The sequence below is a fragment of the Chionomys nivalis genome, chromosome 9 (genome assembly GCF_950005125.1).
Source record: "Chionomys nivalis chromosome 9, mChiNiv1.1, whole genome shotgun sequence".
In the NCBI taxonomy this organism is placed as follows: Eukaryota; Metazoa; Chordata; class Mammalia; order Rodentia; family Cricetidae; genus Chionomys; species Chionomys nivalis.
This window is the reverse complement of record NC_080094.1, coordinates 80,104,598-80,127,526: the sequence shown is the minus strand read 5'-3', so window position 1 is coordinate 80,127,526 and position 22,929 is coordinate 80,104,598. Positions and strand designations below refer to the sequence as shown.

The 22,929-nt window shown below is 40.2% G+C and overlaps 1 protein-coding gene across 3 annotated transcripts in view; it reads right to left on the bottom strand.

Annotated features, from left to right (window-relative positions):
- The window catches only part of Ttc17 (tetratricopeptide repeat domain 17), a 118,331-nt gene that overhangs the window by 62,585 nt on the left and 32,817 nt on the right, over window positions 1-22,929 (bottom strand). For all 3 annotated transcript variants that reach the window (XM_057781335.1, XM_057781337.1, XM_057781336.1), the window contains exons 9-16: window positions 20,717-20,877; window positions 18,349-18,461; window positions 15,424-15,570; window positions 13,003-13,118; window positions 12,681-12,846; window positions 11,083-11,160; window positions 10,742-10,966; window positions 7,407-7,593 (exon numbers count right to left, since the gene is read on the bottom strand). In XM_057781335.1, the coding sequence (XP_057637318.1) occupies window positions 7,407-7,593; window positions 10,742-10,966; window positions 11,083-11,160; window positions 12,681-12,846; window positions 13,003-13,118; window positions 15,424-15,570; window positions 18,349-18,461; window positions 20,717-20,877 (1,193 nt within the window). The remainder of the gene's footprint in view (window positions 1-7,406; window positions 7,594-10,741; window positions 10,967-11,082; window positions 11,161-12,680; window positions 12,847-13,002; window positions 13,119-15,423; window positions 15,571-18,348; window positions 18,462-20,716; window positions 20,878-22,929) is intronic.

The window sequence follows — 22,929 nt, the reverse complement described above, 5'->3', positions numbered from 1 at the left end:
CTACTGTACTGTCTACTTCTTTCCAATTCTCCTGCATCTTCGCCTTGCCTAATGTAAGCTAACATGCCTTACTAGTAATTGTTTATACAGTCTCCATTCTATATCAGTTACTCAGGCACTTCCATAGAAGCTTGTTATGAAAAAAACCCCAGGTGCCTATGGCTCACAAACATGGTTTCTAGCCTGTCCTTCACTGACCATTATAATATTCATATAGCCAACTGTCAACATCTCATCTCCACTTGGTAATTCCTGAGGAAATGCAAGCATAGTCTGTCTAGATACACAGCTCTGCTCCCTCAGCCTGCTCACTCATTTTCACGCCTCCATGAACTCATACCAGCTGTTCGGGAGCTGACTTCCTTGCCTTCTCTGTCATTCTCCACAATCTCCTTTTATGGATGTTCTTTTATCCTAAACATGATCATTTCTCCTGTGTCTGACTCAGGCCAATATTGCTTTTAGGAACATGCGTGCACACATGTGCGTGCAAGTGTATGTGTGTCTCTGCATGTGTGTGCATATGTACACCCCTGAGTTTGCTGTGCAGGCAGAGGTGGAAAACAGAGGTTAACAATGGGAGACTTCTGTCCCTTTTATCTTATTTTTTGAGAAACGGTCTCTCACTGAACGTGGAGCCCACTGGTTATTAGCTTGGCTAGTCCGTGAACTTCTGGGATCCTGCTATCTCTGCTCCAACACCCCCCTCCCCTTCACCAGTGCCAGAGTTAACAGATGTACACCACAACACCTGGCTTTTATATGGGTGGTAGGGATCTGAACTCAGGGCCTCAGGCTTAGGAAGCAAGCAGTTACTCTCTGAGCCATCTCCCAGCCTCTCTCATGGATTCTTTGGAAGTATCATCCTAACTCGTCTTCAAGTCTCTACCCTCACCCCACCACAATCTATTCTTCGCAGAAGAATCTTGTTAAAATGTAAATTCAGTCACTTTATCACTGTTCAAAACCTTCCAAACATCTTGCTTTTGAAATGAATCCTCCAGTTATTAAAACAACTTGCCACACAATAAACATGAGGCTCTTATCTTCCCTTCATTTCTACTGCAAAGAAATCTGCTTATAAACTGTGTCTTCCTTGGCCAAGCCTTTGCAAAGACCAGTCTCTCTGTCTGAAGTCTCCTGCTGTGGATGGGCACCGCATTGTCTTTGCCACCATGCCGTTTCTTGGGTGGGATCCCCTGATGTGCTTGTGCTGGTCCCCCACAGCAGCACTCTTATCCTAAATAGTTACACTCACCATCCACTCTCCATTTCTTACAACTCGAATGCAAGTACATAAGAGATAAAGCTTTGGTGCTTGCTTTCCAGGTCCTATAATATTTCCTGGCACAAAGTATTGGCTGAATGAATAAATAAACCACATGCAAGTTCTTTAGATGAAATAAATCAAATGCTACTTTGTTGCTTAAAGATTATATTCACAGTCTGGTGAGATGGCTCATGGGTAAAGATGCTTGACATGCAACCGTAGTGACTTAGGTTTGATCGCGAGAACTCACCTAATGGTGGAAGGAGAACCACAAAGTTGTCATCTGAGCTCCGCATGGGTGTCATGGGACATGTGCCCCAATCCACCACATTATACATACACAATAGCAAATAAATAAATGAAATTTTGAAGAAAAAAAAGAGAGCATGTTTGCCATCACTGCTATGGAACCAGCTCTGTTGTGGAGCATTTGCTTAGCAAACATGACAGCTTGGGTTCTACTCCCAGCACTGTGTGGGGATAAGGGGAGCAATAGATTATAGACACATCCACCACAGATCATTTATCATGTTCAATTTTTCTTAGGTATTATTTGGCTAGTACTGTTTCTCCACTTCCTTTTGTTGGGGACTTACTCCAGGGTCTTGCACATTCTAGAGAGGCCCTTTGACACTCTACACTCCCAGCCCAGGTTAGTAATCTATACTGACAGGATGGATGGTCGTGGAAAGAACTTGTATAAGGGTCGGTAGGCTCCTTTCTCAAAAGAAATAAAAATATTTTTACGTGTAGGACAAAAGGTTTTCACTATAATTTAAGAAGGCTTGGAATGGTGGTACATTCCTGTAAGCCCAGCCTTCAGGAGGATAAGGCCAGGGGATCACAAGTTTAAGTGGAGGCTGAGCTATACTGCAAGGCCCTGCCTAAGACTAAACAGTCAGGAGATATTTACACATTGTCTTAGGGTTACTTTGCTGTGATGAAAACCAGGATCAAAAGCAAGTTCAGGAGGAAGGAGCTTATTTAATCTCACAGCTTGTAGTTCATCATGCTGGGATATCAGGACAGGAACTCAGAAACCGGAGGCAGGAGCTGATGCAAGGACCACGGAACAGTGCTGCTTTTTGGCTTGCTCCACATGGCTTACTCAGACTGATTTCCTACTGCACTGGCACTACTAGTCCACGGGTGGGAATGCCCACAATGGGTTTACCGTCCCCCCCCCCCCCCCCGCCAACATCAATCACTAATGAAGAAAATGCCCCTACAGACTTGCCTACAGCTGGCTTTTAAGGGGACATTTTCTCAACTGAGAGTCCCTCTTCCCAAATGACTGTAGTTTGTGTCAAGCTGACAAAAACGTAGTTGTGTCACGTATCTTCACTGTTTTAACCCCATGAAATACAATTTACAGTGTCCTAAAAGAAAAAAATATGTTAAAAGATTTAACTGAATTATCTCTGTGTGTGTGTGTGTGTGTGTGTAGGTCAGGACAACTTTGGGAGTCGACTCTCTCCTTCCACCATGCAGGTCTTGGGTAATTCAATTCAGAGCATCATGTTTGACCGCCTTTACCCACTGAGCCACCTTGCCGGCCCCAGAGACAAAAATTTTGTTCATAAAATCTAAGTACTGGGAACATCCAAAGAAAAGCACTGCTTGCTGACTTAATACATGTATAGTTACCAGTTTCCGTGCAAAACCCAAAGCAATTCACATGCAGCAAACTAATGCACAAGTCTTGAAAAGCATGCATCTTGTGTATGCTTGTAGGGAGGGCAGTTAGAGCTGTTCTCCATAATCTTCATAATCTACTGAAATTCATACTTTTCAGTATACACATACTTCTTTTAAGGGATGACAACAAAAATGCAGGGAATATATTACTTTTATTAAACATCCCAAGCGTCAACAAACATGAATTCTACTACCATGGATGTGGCGGTGGTTTATTGTGTGTTTAAAAGCACGAAAATTAACGAATGAGTCAGACGTGCAGGAAGGCAGCGGCTTGGGTTAGTTTCAGTTCTACTGACTGATCTTTGACCTGGGCAAATCATAACCTTTGTTTCTAGACCCATAAATTCACAGTCTTTTTCTTATTCTTCCTTATCACATGGATGCATGTCAAAAGAATTATCTGGTAACTATAACTAGAGTCCTTAAATTGTTAAAATTATTTTGTGAAAACAAATGGAGGTGGCCTAAATATATATTGAAGTTCTCCCCAAACTAGATCTATAGAAATATCTTAAAGACACACACACACACACACACACACACACACACACACACACACACACACTTCCAGCCATTCTTGTGAAGAGATGGTGAAGCAGAGGCTCTCAACTGCAGGTGGCATATGCTGCAGAGTCTGCAGGAGGCAGCAACTTGCAACATTGCTTCTTTAAAATCTAAATTACAGAACACTGTGCACAGCAAGCCATAAAACAACAGAAATTCTGGCTGCAGAAAACAGACTAAAATCTTATAGAATGAAATGTTATAAAAGAGATATTTATGTAAATGCATGTGATAAATGCAGAAATGCTGTAAGAAGAATACAAAGTCATCCACCTATACATTGCAAGCTACTAAAGTTCACATACACAATTTAGAAATTGTTGCAAAGGTTACTTGCTGTAGAACAATGGCCTGATATCCTGTAAAGTTTTTTAAGTTGTACTGGTGTAATAAAATGCCGATTGATCAGTAGCCAGACAGGAAGTACAGGTGGGATGACCAGAACAGGAGAATTCTGTGAAGAGGAAGAGTCAGTCTACAATTGACACAGAGGAAACAAGATGAGACTGCCTGGCTGATAAAAGGTACCAAGCCATGTGGCTAACACAGACAAGAATTATGGGCTAATATAAGTTATAAGAGGTAATAAGAAGCCTGAGCTAATAGGCCAACTACTTTATTATTAATATAGACCTCTGTGTGGGACTGAACGGCTGCGGGCCCTGGCGGAAACCTTCTGTCAACAACTACTGAACATGTATTATAAAGAAACTTGCCTAAAATTTTAAGATATGCTGATTTTATGTATGGCTTATTCTATAGAATATCTATTCACAGCTTCTAAATATCTAGGGTAATGTGTTAGGTAAACACGTCTTGGTGCATTGGTGGTAAGCCATTGTTGAAGACACCACATACTTGGGTCAAAGAACAGTACTGATCGGGAAGCATCAACACTGCTGGCTAGCTTAAATAGTTCTGGAAGGTGCTATGCATGCTTCCAGAGGAGAAAAGTAGTCCTCAGTCTTCCTAAGCTGTGAACCTTGTACACTACAATGACTGGCCTGGTAAGACATGCCTGCTAGTGCAATGGTGCCAGGAATGTTGTGGGAGGAACCAACCACTTTCCGATTAGATTTAAGGCCTGATCCAATGAAATCCAAACCTGGCACCATTACTGGGCCCAAACCCTATGACTAAGTAGACCATAGGCCCTAGGAGAGAATCTAGTACTATTATTCTGCTAAATGGACACATTATCAAACCTCTCCTAACAATTTATCATTGTATCCATAGACGAAGGCATCTCTTAACCTTCATTAGAGAAACTTCTATTTACAGTATGTAATGATCAACACAGAGAACTACACCTGGCCGAGGAATAAAGAAAAAGAGACTCCAGAATCTTCAGCCCTAAATAGACACATACACTATATTCCTTGCTTCAAAGACTCAGGGATCATTGTGGAAGGAGAGTGGAAAGAGTACGAGACAAAAAGAGTAGACTGCTACAAGGAAACAGTGTCTTCTGGATGTAGCAGGGCAGCTGTACATCTGAACTACAGTGGTTGTGACAGCATTCACAAGATCTGCGCAAACCTAACCCAAATCAAATAGCAGCATAAGGAGAGGAGTTGGGCGTCAAGTTCTACTTCCTAGTCAAAGAGCTGCTCAGAGAGAAAGGGTCAGTTCTTTCTAAGAGTATAGCCCCTGAAAAGTTGGCTATGCTCTAGTGGAAGGACACACACCCAAGAATATGTGGACAGCATAAATTGGCCTTGATGTGGGATGGGGCACAAAGGGAAGAGAAAGTGGCTCTGAGAAGAGTTGAAGGAGGCAGGGTGAATATGATCATAATACATTTTACAAAATTCTCAAAGAAATAATAAAAACCTTTAAAAATCCAACCTTTTAAGTCTTCCTTTATAAAACACCTGAAATGAGTTTGTTAAATAAAGAAAAATTCAGTAGTAAAATTCATTCAGTGTGATCACTGAGATTCATACCTAGGAATACTAGGCTAATGCCATGGTTAGACATTTTCCTGTTTACACGCTCACCATCTCAATACTGACTAACTGGGAGAGCCTGTTCTAGTAATCAGGGCGAAGGCTTCATGACTTACACAGTTGGTTACTTAGTGGAAAAGGATTAATCTTGTCCAGTTTTGCTCATGAGTTCTCTCTGAAAGAACAACAGCAGTTCATCTTTCAAGATAAATTGTTTTCTTTCGTAGTTATATTGGACCCAAGGCTATCATGGAGATAATCTAGACTAGCAGATGCTCCACATCTGATAAAGATGTGTCTCACATTACTTGTTCCTGGACAAGTTAGGCTCTTGGGGGACAAGCCCATCACAACTAAATTCCTTCTGTTTACAAGGGTGACAGAGGAATAAAGTGTAAGAAACAAAAACAAAACAAACAAAAAACTGAACACAAGTGTGTACCATTAATGCAAAGGGAAATAATTTTCAGAGGAAGGCCACTAATATGTACAAACTTCCAGGAACCAAAGTGTTAAGAGAGGTGAGAGAAGAGGGCAAGGACATGAGTTTCTCCTAATAAAAGACCCTTAGTAAGGAGAACAAGGCTCTTCTTGGGTAAATGAAGAAGAACCAAACTTTCCCTTAGAAAGCTCTGAATACCTGATATTTACTATAAATCTTTTTTAAATTACATTTTTATTTAATGCACGTGTGTGTGTGTGTGTGTGTGTGTGTGGTTACACATGTGGAGGGTGGAGGACAACTGGTGGGAGCTGGTTCTTCTTACACCATGTGGGTTACAGGCACTGAACTCAGTTCTTTGGGATTGGTAGCATGTGCCTTTCCCTAATGAGCCATCTCAATGGTCTTACTATGAATTTCTAAAGGCTTACTTTTACCCAGTTATCTATTATAACTTAAATATCTCACTTAATTCTCTCAGCAAATATGTGACAGTTTTTATTGTCTTTCATTGCAAAGGTAATGATATGGTTTTTTTGGAGGGCAGAGTATGGCCCAGGCATGAATCTGTGTAATTCTAGTGCTGGCCACATGACTATTCCTTACTAAAATACTGTCCAGGCCTTCCGCATTCATGAGAACTCTAATTCATACCATGCCCAACACTGATACGCATCTGACCTATGTTATTATGTTGCTGACAGAGTTTGGTATTTAATGATGCAAGGACATTTATTCCCAATTCTATTAACATCCTGAGGCAGTCTGGTAAAGAGAATCAGGAAATCAGTTTCTGTCTTAAGTCTATTATAAATCATCTAAGTCAGGTCACATAAACTGGGTGTCAGATTTGTTCAATTTTTAATATCCAAATTGAAGGAGCTGGAATGGCAGCCCTCTGCCTAAGCATTACACTATAATCTGGACATCAGCGGATGTCCATTGCTGCTCTATCCAGCACCTGCTAGGTGCTGCAGATCCACACACGTGTAAACTGTTTCTGTCATAGTTCAAAGGCTGACTGTGAAATAAACAATCTTCTTATAATGAAGGTTACTGGAGTTCATGTGACTTTTAGGAAGGTTTCATGCTAGTTCTACTGAGGAAGATAACCTTAAAGAGAAAGGACACTGTGATGTACTACTAAGTGGTTACTGTGAAAGTGCAGGAAAACCGAGTCTACTCTGAAAGGTAAGAGCTGTTTTCAGGGACTAAGTATGTAGAACTGTGCTCATGACACATGCTGAGCTTCATGAGTTTCCTTTACTATGAATATCGGTTATGGTTAAACAGAAATTTTATGGTTAAACAAAGAGAAGACACATAACCTCAATTTTACTGTATAGTTTAGCCAGCATTTCTTAAGCCGGAATTAGCTTTCTAGAATCCTGAGGGAGTTTCTAAACCATCTCTGTTCTTGCAATCAAGACAACAGCACTGGTTGAGCTCCTAATTGTTCTGGCATTTAACAGGTGCTTACCACTACAGACAGAAGAGGTGATGTTGTACAGAAAAGGGTAAAACTGCATGCAGCGGATCAGCTTCAAGCTGCTCTCACACTCTGGGCATTTGGTAGTTAACTTCAAGGCCCGCCTGAAGGCTTCAAGTGCCCCGCTGACATTCTTCAGAGCAAGGTAAGCATTTCCCAGGCTCAAAAAGGTCAGGGGCTGAGAAGATAAGAAAAAAAGAAATCAGCAGAATGTAAATGAACTGCTGTGTTTTGAGAAGCAGAAAACCTTCACAGTATACTTCTTTCTTTTTTTAATTAATTAATTTATTTATTTCTTAACGATTTTTGCCTCTTCCCCGCCACCGCCTCCCATTTCCCTCCCCCTCCCCCAATCAAATCTCCCTCCCTCGTCAGCCCAAAGAGCAATCAGGGTTCCCTGTCCTGTGGGAAGTCCAAGGACCACCCAAGGAACTCTCCAAGGCCAGGTGGCCTGGGTCTGAAAAAGCATGGGATAAAACTGGACTCGCTGAACATAGGGGACAATGAGGACTACTGAGAACTCAAGAACAATGGCAATGGGTTTTTGATCCTACTGCACGTACTGGCTTGGTGGGAGCCTAGGCAGTTTGGATGCTCACCTCATAGTATACTTCTTTGAGCCTCCTCTTAGGCTGCTCTGTAAAGGTTCCTGCTAACCTGTCCATGTTATTCACACCAGCCCACTCTAAACTGTGCAACACACATAACTGGACCCTTAACAAAGATTAAAAACTACTAAAAGTTGTAACTAGTCTTAAATATAACGTAATGAATTTCATATTACATATTAATATATCCTGGTAACTGCTACTCAACCCAATATATAAAATGAATAGAATGTCTCCAGTATTCCAGAGGCTCCCCACCTAAAGCAACCATTGTTGAAATATTGTGACTTCTACCACCACACATCAACTTTGCCCTTTGTGAAGTTCACAGGAATGGAATGAAACAGTGAGTTCTCTAACATGTACATACAAAACATATTGCTCATAGCAGCTTCTTTTTTTTTTTTTAAGATTTATTTATTTATTATGTATACAGCATTCTGTCTAGATGTTTTGCCTGCAGACCAGAAGAGGAAGCCAGATCTCATTACAGATGGTTGTGAGCCATCATGTGGTTGCTGGGAATTGAACTCAGGACCTCTGGAAGAGCAGCCCGTACTCTTAACCGCTGAGCCATCTCTCCAGCCCATCATAGCAGCTTCTTTTACTTAATCTAGGATTAGTTCATGTTCCTAAACTGGGCATATAGTACATGCCTACGATCCCAGCAATTGAAAGGCAGAGGCTGAGGGAGGGCATTGTGAGCTTTGAGGCCAGTTTGGACTACCACAGTGAGATCATCTTAGAAAACAAAACATTTTTATTAAAAGTCTAAAAAATGTTAAGACAAGGAAGTGGCATTTTGAAATAAGGTAACCAGTTTTATAAATGGTAGTTCCGAGGCAATTTACTATTAGTAAAGCGTGAGTGCTACGGTCAGCGTCCCCAGGCTCAAATCTGAGCTGGTAGGCTCTGATGCCTTTCAGTCTTTGGGAACATTAACTCATCTACCAAGGGAGAAATCCACCTCCTAAGGCTGTCTGCTGATAAAATGGACTATTCTATGTAAAACACCTGGAGGGTGCCTGGCTCTAGGAGAAAAAAAATCTCGTATAAGAAAGCAAATGATGTGCCCAGTTCGGGTGAAGACAGAATGAGGATTTGTAGCTCTTGCTTACGATCATATGTATGGGCCCAAACTTTTTGCTGGACTCTCTGGCTATGTAACTGATAACCATAGTTATCAAGATATTTTCTCTTTCACTGACTTATTAATTAATTTCAGTGCTAAGATATTTACCTGGAATACAGAAAAGGCTCTGGTAGAAACCATTATTAACAATAGTTATTAAGACTATCAGCTACCTAGTAAGTCATGGTAGCAATCCAATCTATGGACTAGTTTTTTTTTTTTTTTTTTTTTAAACCATTTAAAACTAGATAGTGACAGTTTTTTAAATGTAGTAAATTTTAAGGTTCACTATGAAATACTTGCAATTCCTGGTTCTAGGTGAGTATTCCCAAATGCTGACGCTGGGTAGGGAGTGTTGGTAAAGTATATTTTTGCTAAACTCATTCTGATTCACTGATTTTCTCTTTATCTTGTAGAAGTACCATAGGACTTCATAACTAAAATTTACTTATAATTTTAAATACAGAAAGACAAGTGTTTTTTCTTCTTCAGAAAAATGTCCCGTAGCTGCTTTAGCTGGTAGCAGCAGCAAGTGAACACAGGAAGAATTATGGACCACAGCAGCACAGGGCCTTCCATGGGTATGCCTTCTTCATCACACCCTGACACGTACGTATCATCTATTCTCACTGTACCTTGTCTGCTACAGAGCAAGCACTGGATAATACCTGATGGACTTACTAGCAACCTGACCCACTGGAAAGTATAGAAATTAAAAAATTATGCTTAAAATTCAGTTGTAAATTTATGAATTCTCAATAGGTAACATCCTATATTTAGAAATTTAGTTTTAGGATACCTTAAAGAGATCTGAGATATTTATACCCTTGTCTTCTAAAGGATTCTCTGGAGATAAAATATATAATCATTTAGGTGTTAGGAAAAGGCAACTTAATTGTGTGTGTGTGTATATATATTACAACTGCATTTCATCAAAAACTAATGTGATAAATCAATAAGATGATTTATAATGTGGCACCTTAAAAACAAGAACTAAAAATAACAAAGCAGTCATGTTGGACATGCTCTACCACTGAGTTCCAGTTCTAGTCCTCTATTATTTCTAACCAAAACAACTGTTTAGCTGTGCTTTGTCTCAGATGACATAAATATATTTATAAATCAAAAAGCTCCATCTGTAAAATGCACGATACTGAGCAAGGTACATTCAGAGATGAGGGGATAAAATAAGAGCAGGTGCTGCAGACTGACATAGAAAGTGACAGTATATTTTCATAGCTGCAGAATTTTTGTTTACATGCAAGCTTTAAAAAAAGCCAACTGAGAATTGTCAATTTCATTCATTTAAAGAAAAAGGCTAGCATGATGGTACATGCATGTAATCTTGGGTCAGGAGCATGAGGCAGGAGAATTGTGAACTGAGGAGAGCTCTGGCTATAGCCTGACCTGTCTCAAAATAAATAAATATCAAAGTAAAATATATTTTTCTTGAACTATGCAAACTCTACCCTGAAAAGCAAACTTGACAGTTTTTATACCCCTCCTAGACACAAACAAAGTGCATTCTGTAACCAAGGTGTTCTCACAGCTCACAGCCGTAAGATGGTAAGAAAGGAGTGTCTCACCTCGGAGCTGTTGACAACCAGTGCTTGCAGGAGCAGCTTAGTAGCATCAAGATGAAGGCCGTAATGAATCAAAAGGTTGGCCAGGTTGACAAGAGGAATGTCCTGGTACTGAAGCGGAGCTAAATTCAAAGCCCTCTGAAGGCAAGCGATAGCGAAAGTGCTGTTTCCCACAGCTCTCCAGTACAATCCTGCTTCATTCAGAATGAGCCAGATCGGAGCATTTGGCTGAGAATGTCAAAGTACAGTACTCGTTCTAAATAGAATCTTTAACAAATACATTAAAAACTTTAATTACACTTAGTAAGTATTTAAGCTTTAGATGCCGCAAACAAATGACTTACCTTGTTAATAGCATGAAATAAAAAAGACCCAATTTCTTCTTCTGGGACAGTATAGTTTTTAATACGGGAAAGCAAAATCTGAAAATATCAAAAGAAAGACTGACTCAATTGAAAATAACAGGTAAGGCATTTGGAAGAATATCTATGATGGCAATCTTTAAATGGTGCCTCAAAATTTTATTTATAAATAAATACATTTATTTATATATTAATTATTTTATTTATGAATAAATAAAATGAATTTATGTATTCATAGTTCATGACTGTGTATATGTTTTGTATGTGTTCCTGTACATATATGTGTATGTGGAGGTGAGAGGTTGATGCAGAGCGTCTTCCTCTCCTCTGTCACTCTCAGTCTTATTGAACTTGGGACTCACTGATTTGCTAGACTAGCTGATCAGTAAATGCCAGGAGTTCTGCTGCCTTCACCCATCCTTAGAAAATGGGAGATTATAAACTCAGTGTTTTACTGAGGTCCAGGGGTCTGAACTTAAGTCCCCACACCTGTGCGGCAAACACTAAACCCACTGTGGCGTCTCCCCAAGAATATTACTCATGTATAACCATATATGCAGGAGTTTATTAACACACAACAAGTAATCATTAGCTCACATATATGCTCTAGTGTCCGCCAATTATGAAAGTTAAAAGATTTACATACATTCTCTGTTTCTGTCTGTCTGTCTGTCTTTCTAGTAAGTGTATAGAATCTAATGAGCAATTCTGCAGAATCAACAACATGCACTACTGGGTATACTAAAACTTTGCACTCGTCCCAAGCTGGAAAGGACCAGACCTCAATCCAGCAACTTTATCTTCTGCAGTGTTTGTGTACTTATGAGCCACTCTAAAAAAACATTGTGCCTTAAAACATGTTTTGTGTTCTAAGAACCAACAACAGTACCCGGTAAATGACCACCTCTCTGCTTTAGTGAATGTGCACCAATTTAAGTAGTCACTACACTCAGCTTAAAACGACGTCACCAAATCAGTTGCCATGGTCTGTTTTTCCACAAAAAAATAATGCTTTGATTTGTAGTTTTAGAGTAGTTACATTTGTTAAAATATGATAATCTACATATTATCTCTGGAGAACACATTTATTTATGTTAACAAAGTACTCTTAGTCATACACAACTAATAAGATCTAAAGGAAACAGTATTAACAGAATTTACTCATAATTTTGCTGGATGGCTATCAAATTAATAGATTCCCAAGGACCTCACATAGGTCCGAGGCAAATGACAATGTCAGAGAGCAGGAGAACTTTCAAGCTTTTAATTCCCGAGGCAGCTGAGAGGGCACAAAGCTAAGCTGAAATAGTCAGGACGGCCTCCATTGGACAGAGTTCTACGTCTCGTGTCACTGACAGCACTCAGCCTGACTCCGTACACTGCAGCTCCAGGGAGCATTTCTTGCTGCTCTGTGGTTAGGAAGCACGGCTGCCATCTCAGTCATCTCATCAATTCTGAATGCTACTTTAGTTTCTCAGACTGAAAACTAAGCATCTTCCTTCAAGCTTCTGTTCCATCTAAGAGGCTTCCAAAGTCACCCAGAGTGGACGGCAAGAAACAGCAGCCTAAGTGAGCCTTACTTTGCGGGCATGGTCATCGGGTATTTTGGCTTTCAGATCCATGCGGACCTCTAATTCTTTGACTAAGTAGGACAGAGTGTGGCTTTTTCTGAAGTCAGTTATGGAACAGTCAGGGGTTTTGGCCTCTTCTTCTGAAGAATAATCATCACTGGTCAGTTCGTGGATCCTGGCGTAAGAAAAAGGAACAAGATTCATATTTTCAAAGTTTGGGTGAGTTCAAAACAAAGACTTAACCTTTCAAGTCCAAGGCTGGTGCTCTCAAAGAACCGCCAGGAGACAATCATGCAGAATCAGGTGCTTTGCCAAATCCACCAGCACTTGCCTGAGTCCTTTGTTTTCTGGAGGCAGGAAGTATGTTGGCAATTCCCCACCAAGGGGGACTCTGGGATAGCTGTCTCTACAATCTGCTCTTTTAGGCCAAAGAATATGTTGTTTATCCTGTGAAAGAAACAAATCTTGTCACAGATTACTTTAGACTCACCATTTCAACATGGTAAATGAACTGTCAAAAGAATTAGGCATTCTCGGGGCTGGAACAATGTTTCAGAGGACCCACGTTTCATTCCCAGCATCCACATGGCTGCTCACAACTATTTCTAACTCCAGTTCCAGGGAATCTGAAGCCCTCTTTTGATCTACATAGGCCACTTCACACATGTAATGTACATATATGCAAGCAGACAAAACATTCATATACATAAAAATAAGAAAAAAATCTAAAAATATTAAAAAAATAATTTAGGTATATGTGGTGGTTTGACTAAGAATGACTCCATAGAGTCATATATTTGAATGCCTAGTCACCAGGGAGTGACATTTGAAAGGACTAGAAGAATTAGGATTAACGGCCTCATTGAAGGATGTATATCATAGGGGGGTGACTTTGAGGCTTTAAAAGCCCATGCCAAGCCCAGTGTCTTTCTCTCTGCTTAAGGATCAGGATGTTAACTCTTAACTCTTTCTCCAGCACCATGCCTGCCTGCTGCCGTGCTCCCTCCTAGGATGACAATGGACTAAATCTCTGAAACTGTGAGCAAGCCCCCACTTAAACGTCTTCTTTTATAAGAGTTGCTTTGGTCATGGTGTCTCTTCACAGCAGTACAGAGTAACTAAGACAGTATACAAGAATGGCTGAACAAAAAAGTAATATTTTCAGATAAATGTGGGCACTCTGATTTTACAATAGTCCTTCTACCAGATTCATAGTCTGACTTATTCTATTTGCTTCCCCACAGACTGACTGTATGCAAGGCAGACACATGTATGTCAGCTAAGGCACTGAAACACAAGGACAGACTGGCAGCATTACCAGAAAGAAAAGCACGTCTCAGCCTCATATGCACAGAAAGCCTTGCTGTTCCAGTTGCTGATGGATCCCATAAAATTTTCAAATGAAACCAATAATGTGCTTGGCACCATAAGAGGAAGGAAATACGTCACCGGGAAAGTCACTGGTCACTTAGGGTCACCTGAGCCTTAAGTTTAGCCTATCTGTCTCTGGACTCTGTATAATAATGGTACCTCCTTTGGAGGTGCAGCTTGTAGCTTGCACCTGAAAGCATATATAAGCTCCTAATATTGCAAAACAAACAAACACCAACCAAAAATCTTTGATCAAATGCCAAAACTTAATAATCCTGTTTCAGCTTCCCAACAATTCCTTTAGAAATTTGTAAAATGTTCATTTTTCTACATATAAATGACTGCAGTAAAGGCCTACTAATCCAAACTTTAAGGATTTTGTATTATATAATGATTAAATCTAATGACTGAATTAATTGTTAGAATAAAAAATAGCCAATTAAATTCTGAAATTTGAGTGGTGAATAAAAAGTACACATTTTTGTCCTCATGTTCTGGCTAACATACAATTTCTTCACGGTAGCCTAGAAATGTATTTATCAATGCATTCACTGTGTGCATCTTGCATTAGTATAAAGCTTCAAGAGGGCAAGAAGTTATCTACTATGTCCTAGTATCAGCCTAGCATCCACTACTGACTGAATAAGTAAAGAAGACACAAGCTAGAAATTATACCCAGCATATAAAACTGGAATCAGGGTTTTTATCTGCCCTAGTGGATGATGAAGAACTCAGCAAAGATCTTCCTGATTCAATTCCCTAACAGAATGCCTTCCATTTAATAGTAAGTTTACTCAGTGTGTGCTACATGAGGCTGGACAGTGTCGGGACCACTCTAATCACTGCAGTAGACAGCCACAGCTTAATACTACGCCCACATTCCCAAAAAATGGACTATGAATATTTTCCTTTTTTTTTTTAAAAAAAAAAAGAGGGGGAAGTGGTGTGGGAGAATCGTCTGTATTCTGTCAATCATGTTTTAAATAAACGCTGATTGGCCAGGCAGGAAGTATAGGCGGGTCAACCAGACAGGAAGTAGAGGCAAGACAATGAGAACAGGAGAATGCTAGGAAGGAGGAAGCCCATTCCTCCAGAGTCCAGCCCAGACCACCGAAGAAACAAGATGTGACCTGCCCCACTAAAAAAGGTACCGACTCATGTGGCTAACATAGATAAGAATAATGGGCTATATAAGTCATAAGAGTAAATAAAAAGTCTGAGCTAATGGGTCAATCAGTTTATGACCTAATGTAGACTCTGTGTGATTTTCTCTGGGACCAAAGGGCTGGGGGACCTGGTGGGACAAAAACTCCAACGAGCCCGGCCCTCATGTTACAACGTCTGCTGGAAAAAATACCTTTATCATTCTCTACACACTTACCCTGTATGCATCAGAGTCACGGCCCCATACCCAGAGGACAGAATGGGCTACAGGGGAAGACTTGGTAGACTCACTGACATCACTCTGATTTGTAGGGACATCAAAGTTCACGGACATCATACTGGAGGTTGATGAGTCATCACCAAACTAGAAAAGTTTAAATCAATTCTGAGTAGAAGTGGAATTATGAGGGAGGTTTTACTTAAGCCAAAAACCTAGTGAACATTCATCAGCAGTCTAACAGAAATTCAGAAAGCAGGTCAGCAATAAGCAATAGGATCATTTACGCCTTAGAACTATGTCCCGACAGTATTCTCATGGACGTGCACTGCAGTTAGCAACTTTCATGCAACTTTGCCATAGAAGGTGAGAAAAAGCACGAATGTCTTCCTGTCCTTTCACTTCCTTTTTTTAAAAATGGTTTTCCTAGTTTAGATTCAACAGTTAACTAATTAGGCAATTTATTTCTCTCCCATGCCAAAACTAAAATGGTTATTATTCTATAAAACTAGTTCTACAGTTAGAATCAAGGAAGGTGAAGGAAGAATTCTTAGGAGTTGGAGAGACAAGTCAGAGATTAAGAGCACTTACTGCTCTTGCAGAGGACCTAGTTAGGTTCTCAGCGCACACATGGTGGCTCACAACCCTTTGTTAACTCCAACTTCAGGGAATCTGAAACCCTCTCTTCTGGTCTCTGCAGGCACTGGGCACACATATGATGCACATTATCTACATGCAGGCAAGCATTCATACACATAAAAACTACTAATACAATTTTTTAAAGTATACTTAGGGCTTTTACGTAGCTGTCATTTAGAGATTATAAACTGTTGCCAATTCTATACAATCTGTAGAGCTAAAGAGGGGAAACTAAAACTGAAGGACCACACACACATACAGTTTTGCTCCGCACAAGGATAAATTATTTGCTACCCTTGTAAGACATCCTGGTTCTACTGGTGTCATATAGAGAATGAGGAAAGGATCATGGGAGGGAAGAATAGGAAAGACATGAGAGAAAGGAGCAAGCATGCTAACTTCGTACTTCTAGGTCTTATGAATAGAAACACAATCTTCTGCTATACAGAAGTGACATACCTGGAAGGACACTGCCCCAGGGCAGTACTGAATCTACTGGGATATCCAAAGGTCATACTGGATCTCAGTCATAGTTCTAAACCTTCTTTCCTCTTTAGAATGCTTGGGCTGACAACAGTGAGATACACTCTAGGATGGTAGGAGTCTTTACTCACTGACAAACATGGAGGAGTGCTAGTGACTGGTCTGTGGAAATGAGAGGAGCATTTGCTCCACAATGCTGCTGCCCCTCCTGAAAGGCCTATATATCTTAGTTTCTTACTACTTGTGGCAGTTTGAATGTAATTGGTTCCCGTAAGCTCACTATTAGGAGGTGTGGCCTTGTTGGAGGATGTGCATCACTATGGAGGTGGGCTTTTGGGTCTCATTCATATATGCTCAAGTGATGCCCAGTGTCTCAGTTCACTTCCTGTTGCCTGTGGATCAAGATATAGAACTCTTAGCTCCTTCTCCAACACCATGTCTGCCTGAATGCTGTCATGTCCCACCACGATGATAATGGACTGAATCTCTGAACTGTAAGCCACCCAATGAAATCTTTTCCTTTATAAGTGTTACTGTGGTCATGGTGTCTCTTCATAGCAACAGAAAGCCTAACTAAGACACTATTCCTATTAATGTTGTCTGGGGTTTTCCAAATTAAAGGGATTAAATTTGCTTATGATTTGTCCCCTAGAAATGTTTTCCTGACTCTTATTTTAACAGTTTGTCTCTGGAAATTTCTTTAGGACAGTGTACAATGAGTCTTACGAAGGACAGGATAAATGCTGGTTTTGTTTTTATAGCTTTTCTATGATCATTAATCTGGTTGTGCTGCACCCTTTATTATTCTCCCAGCAAGAGTTCATTGTATTTACATACTCTCTCTTGCAAAACAGACAGGCTAGAATGTTCACACGTGTGTGGATGAGTTGTGTGTGTTGTGTATATATGCATACAGAGATGGTTAGAGAAAGCATACTCCTAGCAATGGTACTTAATAAGTATATATATATATATATATATATATATATATATATATATATATATATATTTTAGTGGCAATATAATTTCGTTGGTATTTCTGGATGGGCAATACAATGGAATTTTAGGAAAGACATGGTTTTCTCTCCCACATTTTATGTACTCATGCCTTAGAACTGTGATTCTCACTCAGGAGGCAAACACAAGTGGATCTCTGTGAATGCAAAGCCAGCCTGGTCTACAGAGTGAGTTCCAGGACAGGCTCCAAAAGCTACAAAGAGAAACCCCCTCCCCACCATAAAAGAAAAGAAAAGAAAAACAAAACAAAACAAAACAAAACCCAAAACCCAAGCAAACAAACAAAAAAACAGTGATTCTCAACCTGTGGGTCGTGCCCCTCCACAAGGTTGTACATCAGATATTTACATTATGATTCATGACAACAAAATTAGTTACGAAGTTATAATGAAATAATTTTATAGTTGGGGTCACTTTAACATGAAAAAGTATATTAAAAGGTCACAGTATTATGAAGGTTGAAAATCACTGCCTCAGGGGATAAACGAAAACTGAGTCAAACAGTAGTAACAGTCAAGTCTAACTCCCATAACACAGAGGAAAAGAATCAAATGCACATGAATGGAGACACAGTGCTAGTACTATAAAAATGGAATGTTATCCATGCAACTGATAATTCACAACAAAATCTGCCTTCATACACTTAATAGACAATAAAAATCTTAAAAGCTTTAAAAGGTAGCCACACATTTTAGCAAGTGAACTTACAAGAAGTCAAAGGAATAAAACATGATATATTTATACATAAGTGAGTCAATAAGAACTAGAAGAGATGAAGAAAAGGACCTGAACATAGTCCACATTCTCAAAGATATCTCCTCGATGGTAGCGCACAGGTTGGTCCCACTGGCAATGCAAACTATGCTGCTGGTTGACCAGACGGCATATCTGATGATTTCCTGGGGCAAGAAGAAGTTACACAAATGATGAGCAAGGTCACACAGTGATAGTTTTTTCTTAGTAAGTCTCGGAATTTTACTATTGTGCTTCTTTCTTAGTCTTAGGAGTATTCAGGCTACCTACACAGAGAAACACTCATTAATAGGTAATTAAATGAAATAATTAAAGAAGTCCCAGGTCAGGGTTGGAGGGATGGCTAAGCAATTATGAGTGCATACAGTTTTTCTAGATGACCGGAGTGGTCCTCACCACTCATACCAAGTGGTTTTTAACCACTGCCTCTCCAGCTCCAGGTAGATCCGACACCTTGGCTGATGACAACACCTGTATTCATGTGCTGCTCATACTGCCCCCCACATACACATAATTATAAACAAATCTTTAAATCATGGTTTCTCTCAATAGAAAACAAGGAGAGATTAACCCCATTAGTTAATTATCATAGCAATTACATTCTGTCCATGTTGATTACATGGTTTGAAGAGACCATCTATCTGTACAGAGAGAATTTGCTATATATAGCTCCTAATTTTGTTTCAAATGCCTATCTGAGAGCTCAGGTTCCATTTAGTACAGATTGATCACTAAATAATCCTAAAACCTGAATATATTCTTTATTCTCAAAATGGCAAAGAGAAGCCGTGAGAGGGACTGTGAAATGGGTGACAAACGGTCACAGCTAAGGTCCAATGCTTGAGTCCTTCGAAATGAACACACTCGTCAGAGAGGAGGGAATAACTGAAGGCAGTCTATGCCTTTGTTCTCTGCTGCTGAGCTGTCAATATGTTCCCTTGGGATTTAATCACGAACAAAATATTCCAGATATAATCAAATCATCGATCTCTTTCCAACCTAAGTTCTTCTAGACTAGTGGCACTGTTTTGGGGGAAACAGACTTCAAAAGAGGCTAACAAAGTGATGCACTGCCTTCTCCTAAAGACAGACAGACAGACAGACAGACCACACATGTGTGATTCTATGGACAACCGTGGAAACAGACAGACCACACACATGTGATTCTATGGACAACTGTAGAAACAGTCAGACCACACACGTGTGATCCTATGGACAACTATGGAAATGACTTTGAACTCCCTTGCAGCTTACCTACTGACCTAGGCTACGATTTCCCACTAATTCTAGTCTAAACTCCTATTTCTAAAATAGTGTTTGTTTTTGGGGAAGCAGGGGAAAACCAACATTTCCTTTGGTAGAGTACGCACACGTTGTTTCTAGCATTTCTCTGTGTTTGCTTAGAGCAGTGGTTCTCAACCCATGGGCCATGACCCTTTTAGCAACCTTTTCATAGGAATTGCATATCAGATATTTATATTGCGATTCATAACAGTTACAAAATTAGTTATGAAGTAGCAATGAAAATAATTTTATGGTTGGGGTCACCACAACATGAACTGTGTTAAAGGGTCACAGCATTAGGAAGGTTGAAAACCATTACCTTTGCAGTGTTTGTTATGAGGGAAGGAGCTTAGCTCCATCTCATACATCCTGAGTCAGAAATTGGGCTGTACCAAGATCTCTAGGAGAATGATATGCACATTAAAGATGGCTCAGTTGTTAAAAGTCCTTGCTGCTCTTGCAGAGGACACAGGAGCGGTTCCTAGCACCCACACTAGGAATCTCACAATTGCCTAGCACTGGCTCCAGGAGATCCCATGCCTATTTCTGCAGGTACCTACGAGCTGGAAGGTGAGCGCACGCGCGCGCGCACATACACACACACACACACATACACTAAAATTAAAATAAACAAGCAAAAATATTTAAAAAAGTCAGGCTGGGAGATAGCTCAATGCTTGCTGCTAAGCCTCATAACCTGAGTTTGATACGTGGATTCCACATGATGGAAGGAGAAAACTTCCCCTCCTCTGGTTTACCCTCTGACTTCCACTCACACATTGTGGCACACTCTTGTACACACACACACACACACACATTTTTAAAAAGATCCAGAAAAATCATAAATATAACTTCTTACTGTTTTTTTTTTTTTTTTGGTTTTTCGAGACAGGGTTTCTCTGTAGCTTTGGAGCCTGTCCTGGAACTCCCTTTGTAGCCCAGGCTGGCCTCGAACTCCCAGAGATCCGCCTGCCTCTGCCTCCCGAGTGCTGGGATTAAAGGCGTGCGCCACCACCGCCCGGCAACTTCTTACTGTTTTAAGGTTAACCAAAAAGCCTGGCAGGCAAACGTGCTGGAAGTGGACTCCCTGGCTGCCGGCACTCAGGACCCTACTCACCTAACTGTGCCTCTTTTGCCATCTGAGTCTCATGGATGATGTTGCGCAAGATCTGCTCCTCCTGAATCAGCTTGTGTTTCTCTAGGATCTCCTGTTGCCGCAGGTAGTGGTCATGCTGCTTCTGGTACTCTTTCAATTCATTCAGTGTTCTCTGGAGGGACCTTAACATTTTTTAATATCAGAAAAAGCCAGACCTTGAAAAATCACGAATTTTAAAAACTTGCTTAAATACATAACTTTATGGTTACCAGCAATAACTGTTATTAATAAAAACTATGCCACAAGTTGAAGAATAACGATTCTATATAAATGCTATTTTAAACTTGATACTTGAGAAACATTAAAATTTAAATTATTATTTGGGGAAAAAACATAAATGCAAAGGCCTTCTTAAAATCAAATGATGTGCTGGGCTTTTCAGATGTCATAAGAAACAGAATCATCTGCCTTGTTTGCCCATGAATTCTAACTGAGGTAGAGCAGAGGGCAGCTGCAGCGAGCCCCAACTGAACTGGACTACCTGTAAGATGTGTTCTCCCCTTCTGCTTCCTGTCTCCACAGTAAAATCGCAGTGCCACCCATACCACCCAGCTGCCTGAGCTGAAAGCACTATCTCCTCAAATATTTACACCTCATTATGGTGAACAGGCAAGAGATAGCTCTTGACAATAGATTCATGCATTGAAATTTCATATAGTACAGCACATCTCTCTGTCTCTATAAATCAGCTATGAATTTAGGGTTGAGGCTATGTCGGAGAACTTGCCTAGCATGTACAAGTCCTACATTTACTCCTTTGCATCATGGACAGAGGATTCACAGATATATAAGTTAATTAAAAGCTGTCCATGTGCTGGCTAGTTTTATGTTAACTTGACACAAGCTAGAGTTATCTAAGAAACGGAACTACAACTGAGAAAATGCTCCCTTGGGCTTCAGGCAAGCCTGTGGGCATTTTCTTTTTTAATGATTGATCGTATGAGGGCCCACCCCATAGGGAACAGTGCCACTCATGGACTGATGGTCCTAGGTGCTATAAGAAATCAGGCTGAGCAAGCATCCTCTATGGTCCTGCTTCTAGGTTCCTGCCCTGACTTCACTCAATGATGGACTGTAAGCTTGAAAATGGAATGAACTCTTTCCTCCCCAAGTTCCTTTTGGTCATGAAGTTTTATCATAGCAATGTAAATTCCACTGACAGTCAAAATCACTTCAGAATCCTTTTCTCATGTTCATATTTATTGGCCATAGTGTCCTGGCCTCATATTCTAGTTCCTTAAAATAGAGAAATATTGTTTAGAAATATTCATCGTCATCTGACTCCAGTGAGTCAGCTACCTGATTACATTTAAATACTGGAACTTTATTATACACTGCATTATAACATGGAGAATTTAGACTATAAAGACTGTGAGGGAGTGAGTTCGGGTACTAAGAATTACGCTGGAAGATCTTCAGCTAGGACATATGCATATTCTGATTCAGCGGAATAGAAGTCTGTTACAAGGAAGCAAGCTACCATTTTGTCTCACCACATAATGCCTTAAACAAACTAGGAAACGAGCAAATACACACATTTAATGGGTCCTAAATTCCACTTTAATTCTTTAATAACCAAAATAGACCCAAAACATGAAGGCTAATTTTGAGGAATAAAAAAACTTCTCTTCTGAATCATATCAAGTTTCTTAGTGGGCCTTATTATCTATGAAAGCAAACATATTTTGCCAGGAATCCTGATGGGATCATGTAGAAAAGAGTTCCATTGCTGTTGAACCTAACGTATACCCAGTTAAAATGTGGGTCAAAAGCAATGTCTGACCCTAGGAGCTAAAAGCTTAAAGAAAGAGCAAATACTGTATGCACATGTGATTTTACTGACACACTATATTCTGTTAAAATAAAACTACTATCAGCAGAATTCCTGCATAACCAGAACCTCCCCAAGAGCACCAAGTGTCATGATGGCAACAAGAGGTCAAGACGCTGAGGACAGTGCCTCACACTTGTGATCCTAGTACTTGGGAGGCTAAGACAGAAGGCCTGCTGAGAGCTCATAGCTAGTCTGAGCTACTAGGTTAGTCTGAGTGGGGTAGTTTGAACAAGAATGTATCTCATATGTGAAGCTTGGTCTGAACTTTGTGGAGACATTTTGGGAAGGATTAGGAGGTATGGTCTTGTTGGTGGAGGTATGTCACTGGGTGTGGGTTTTG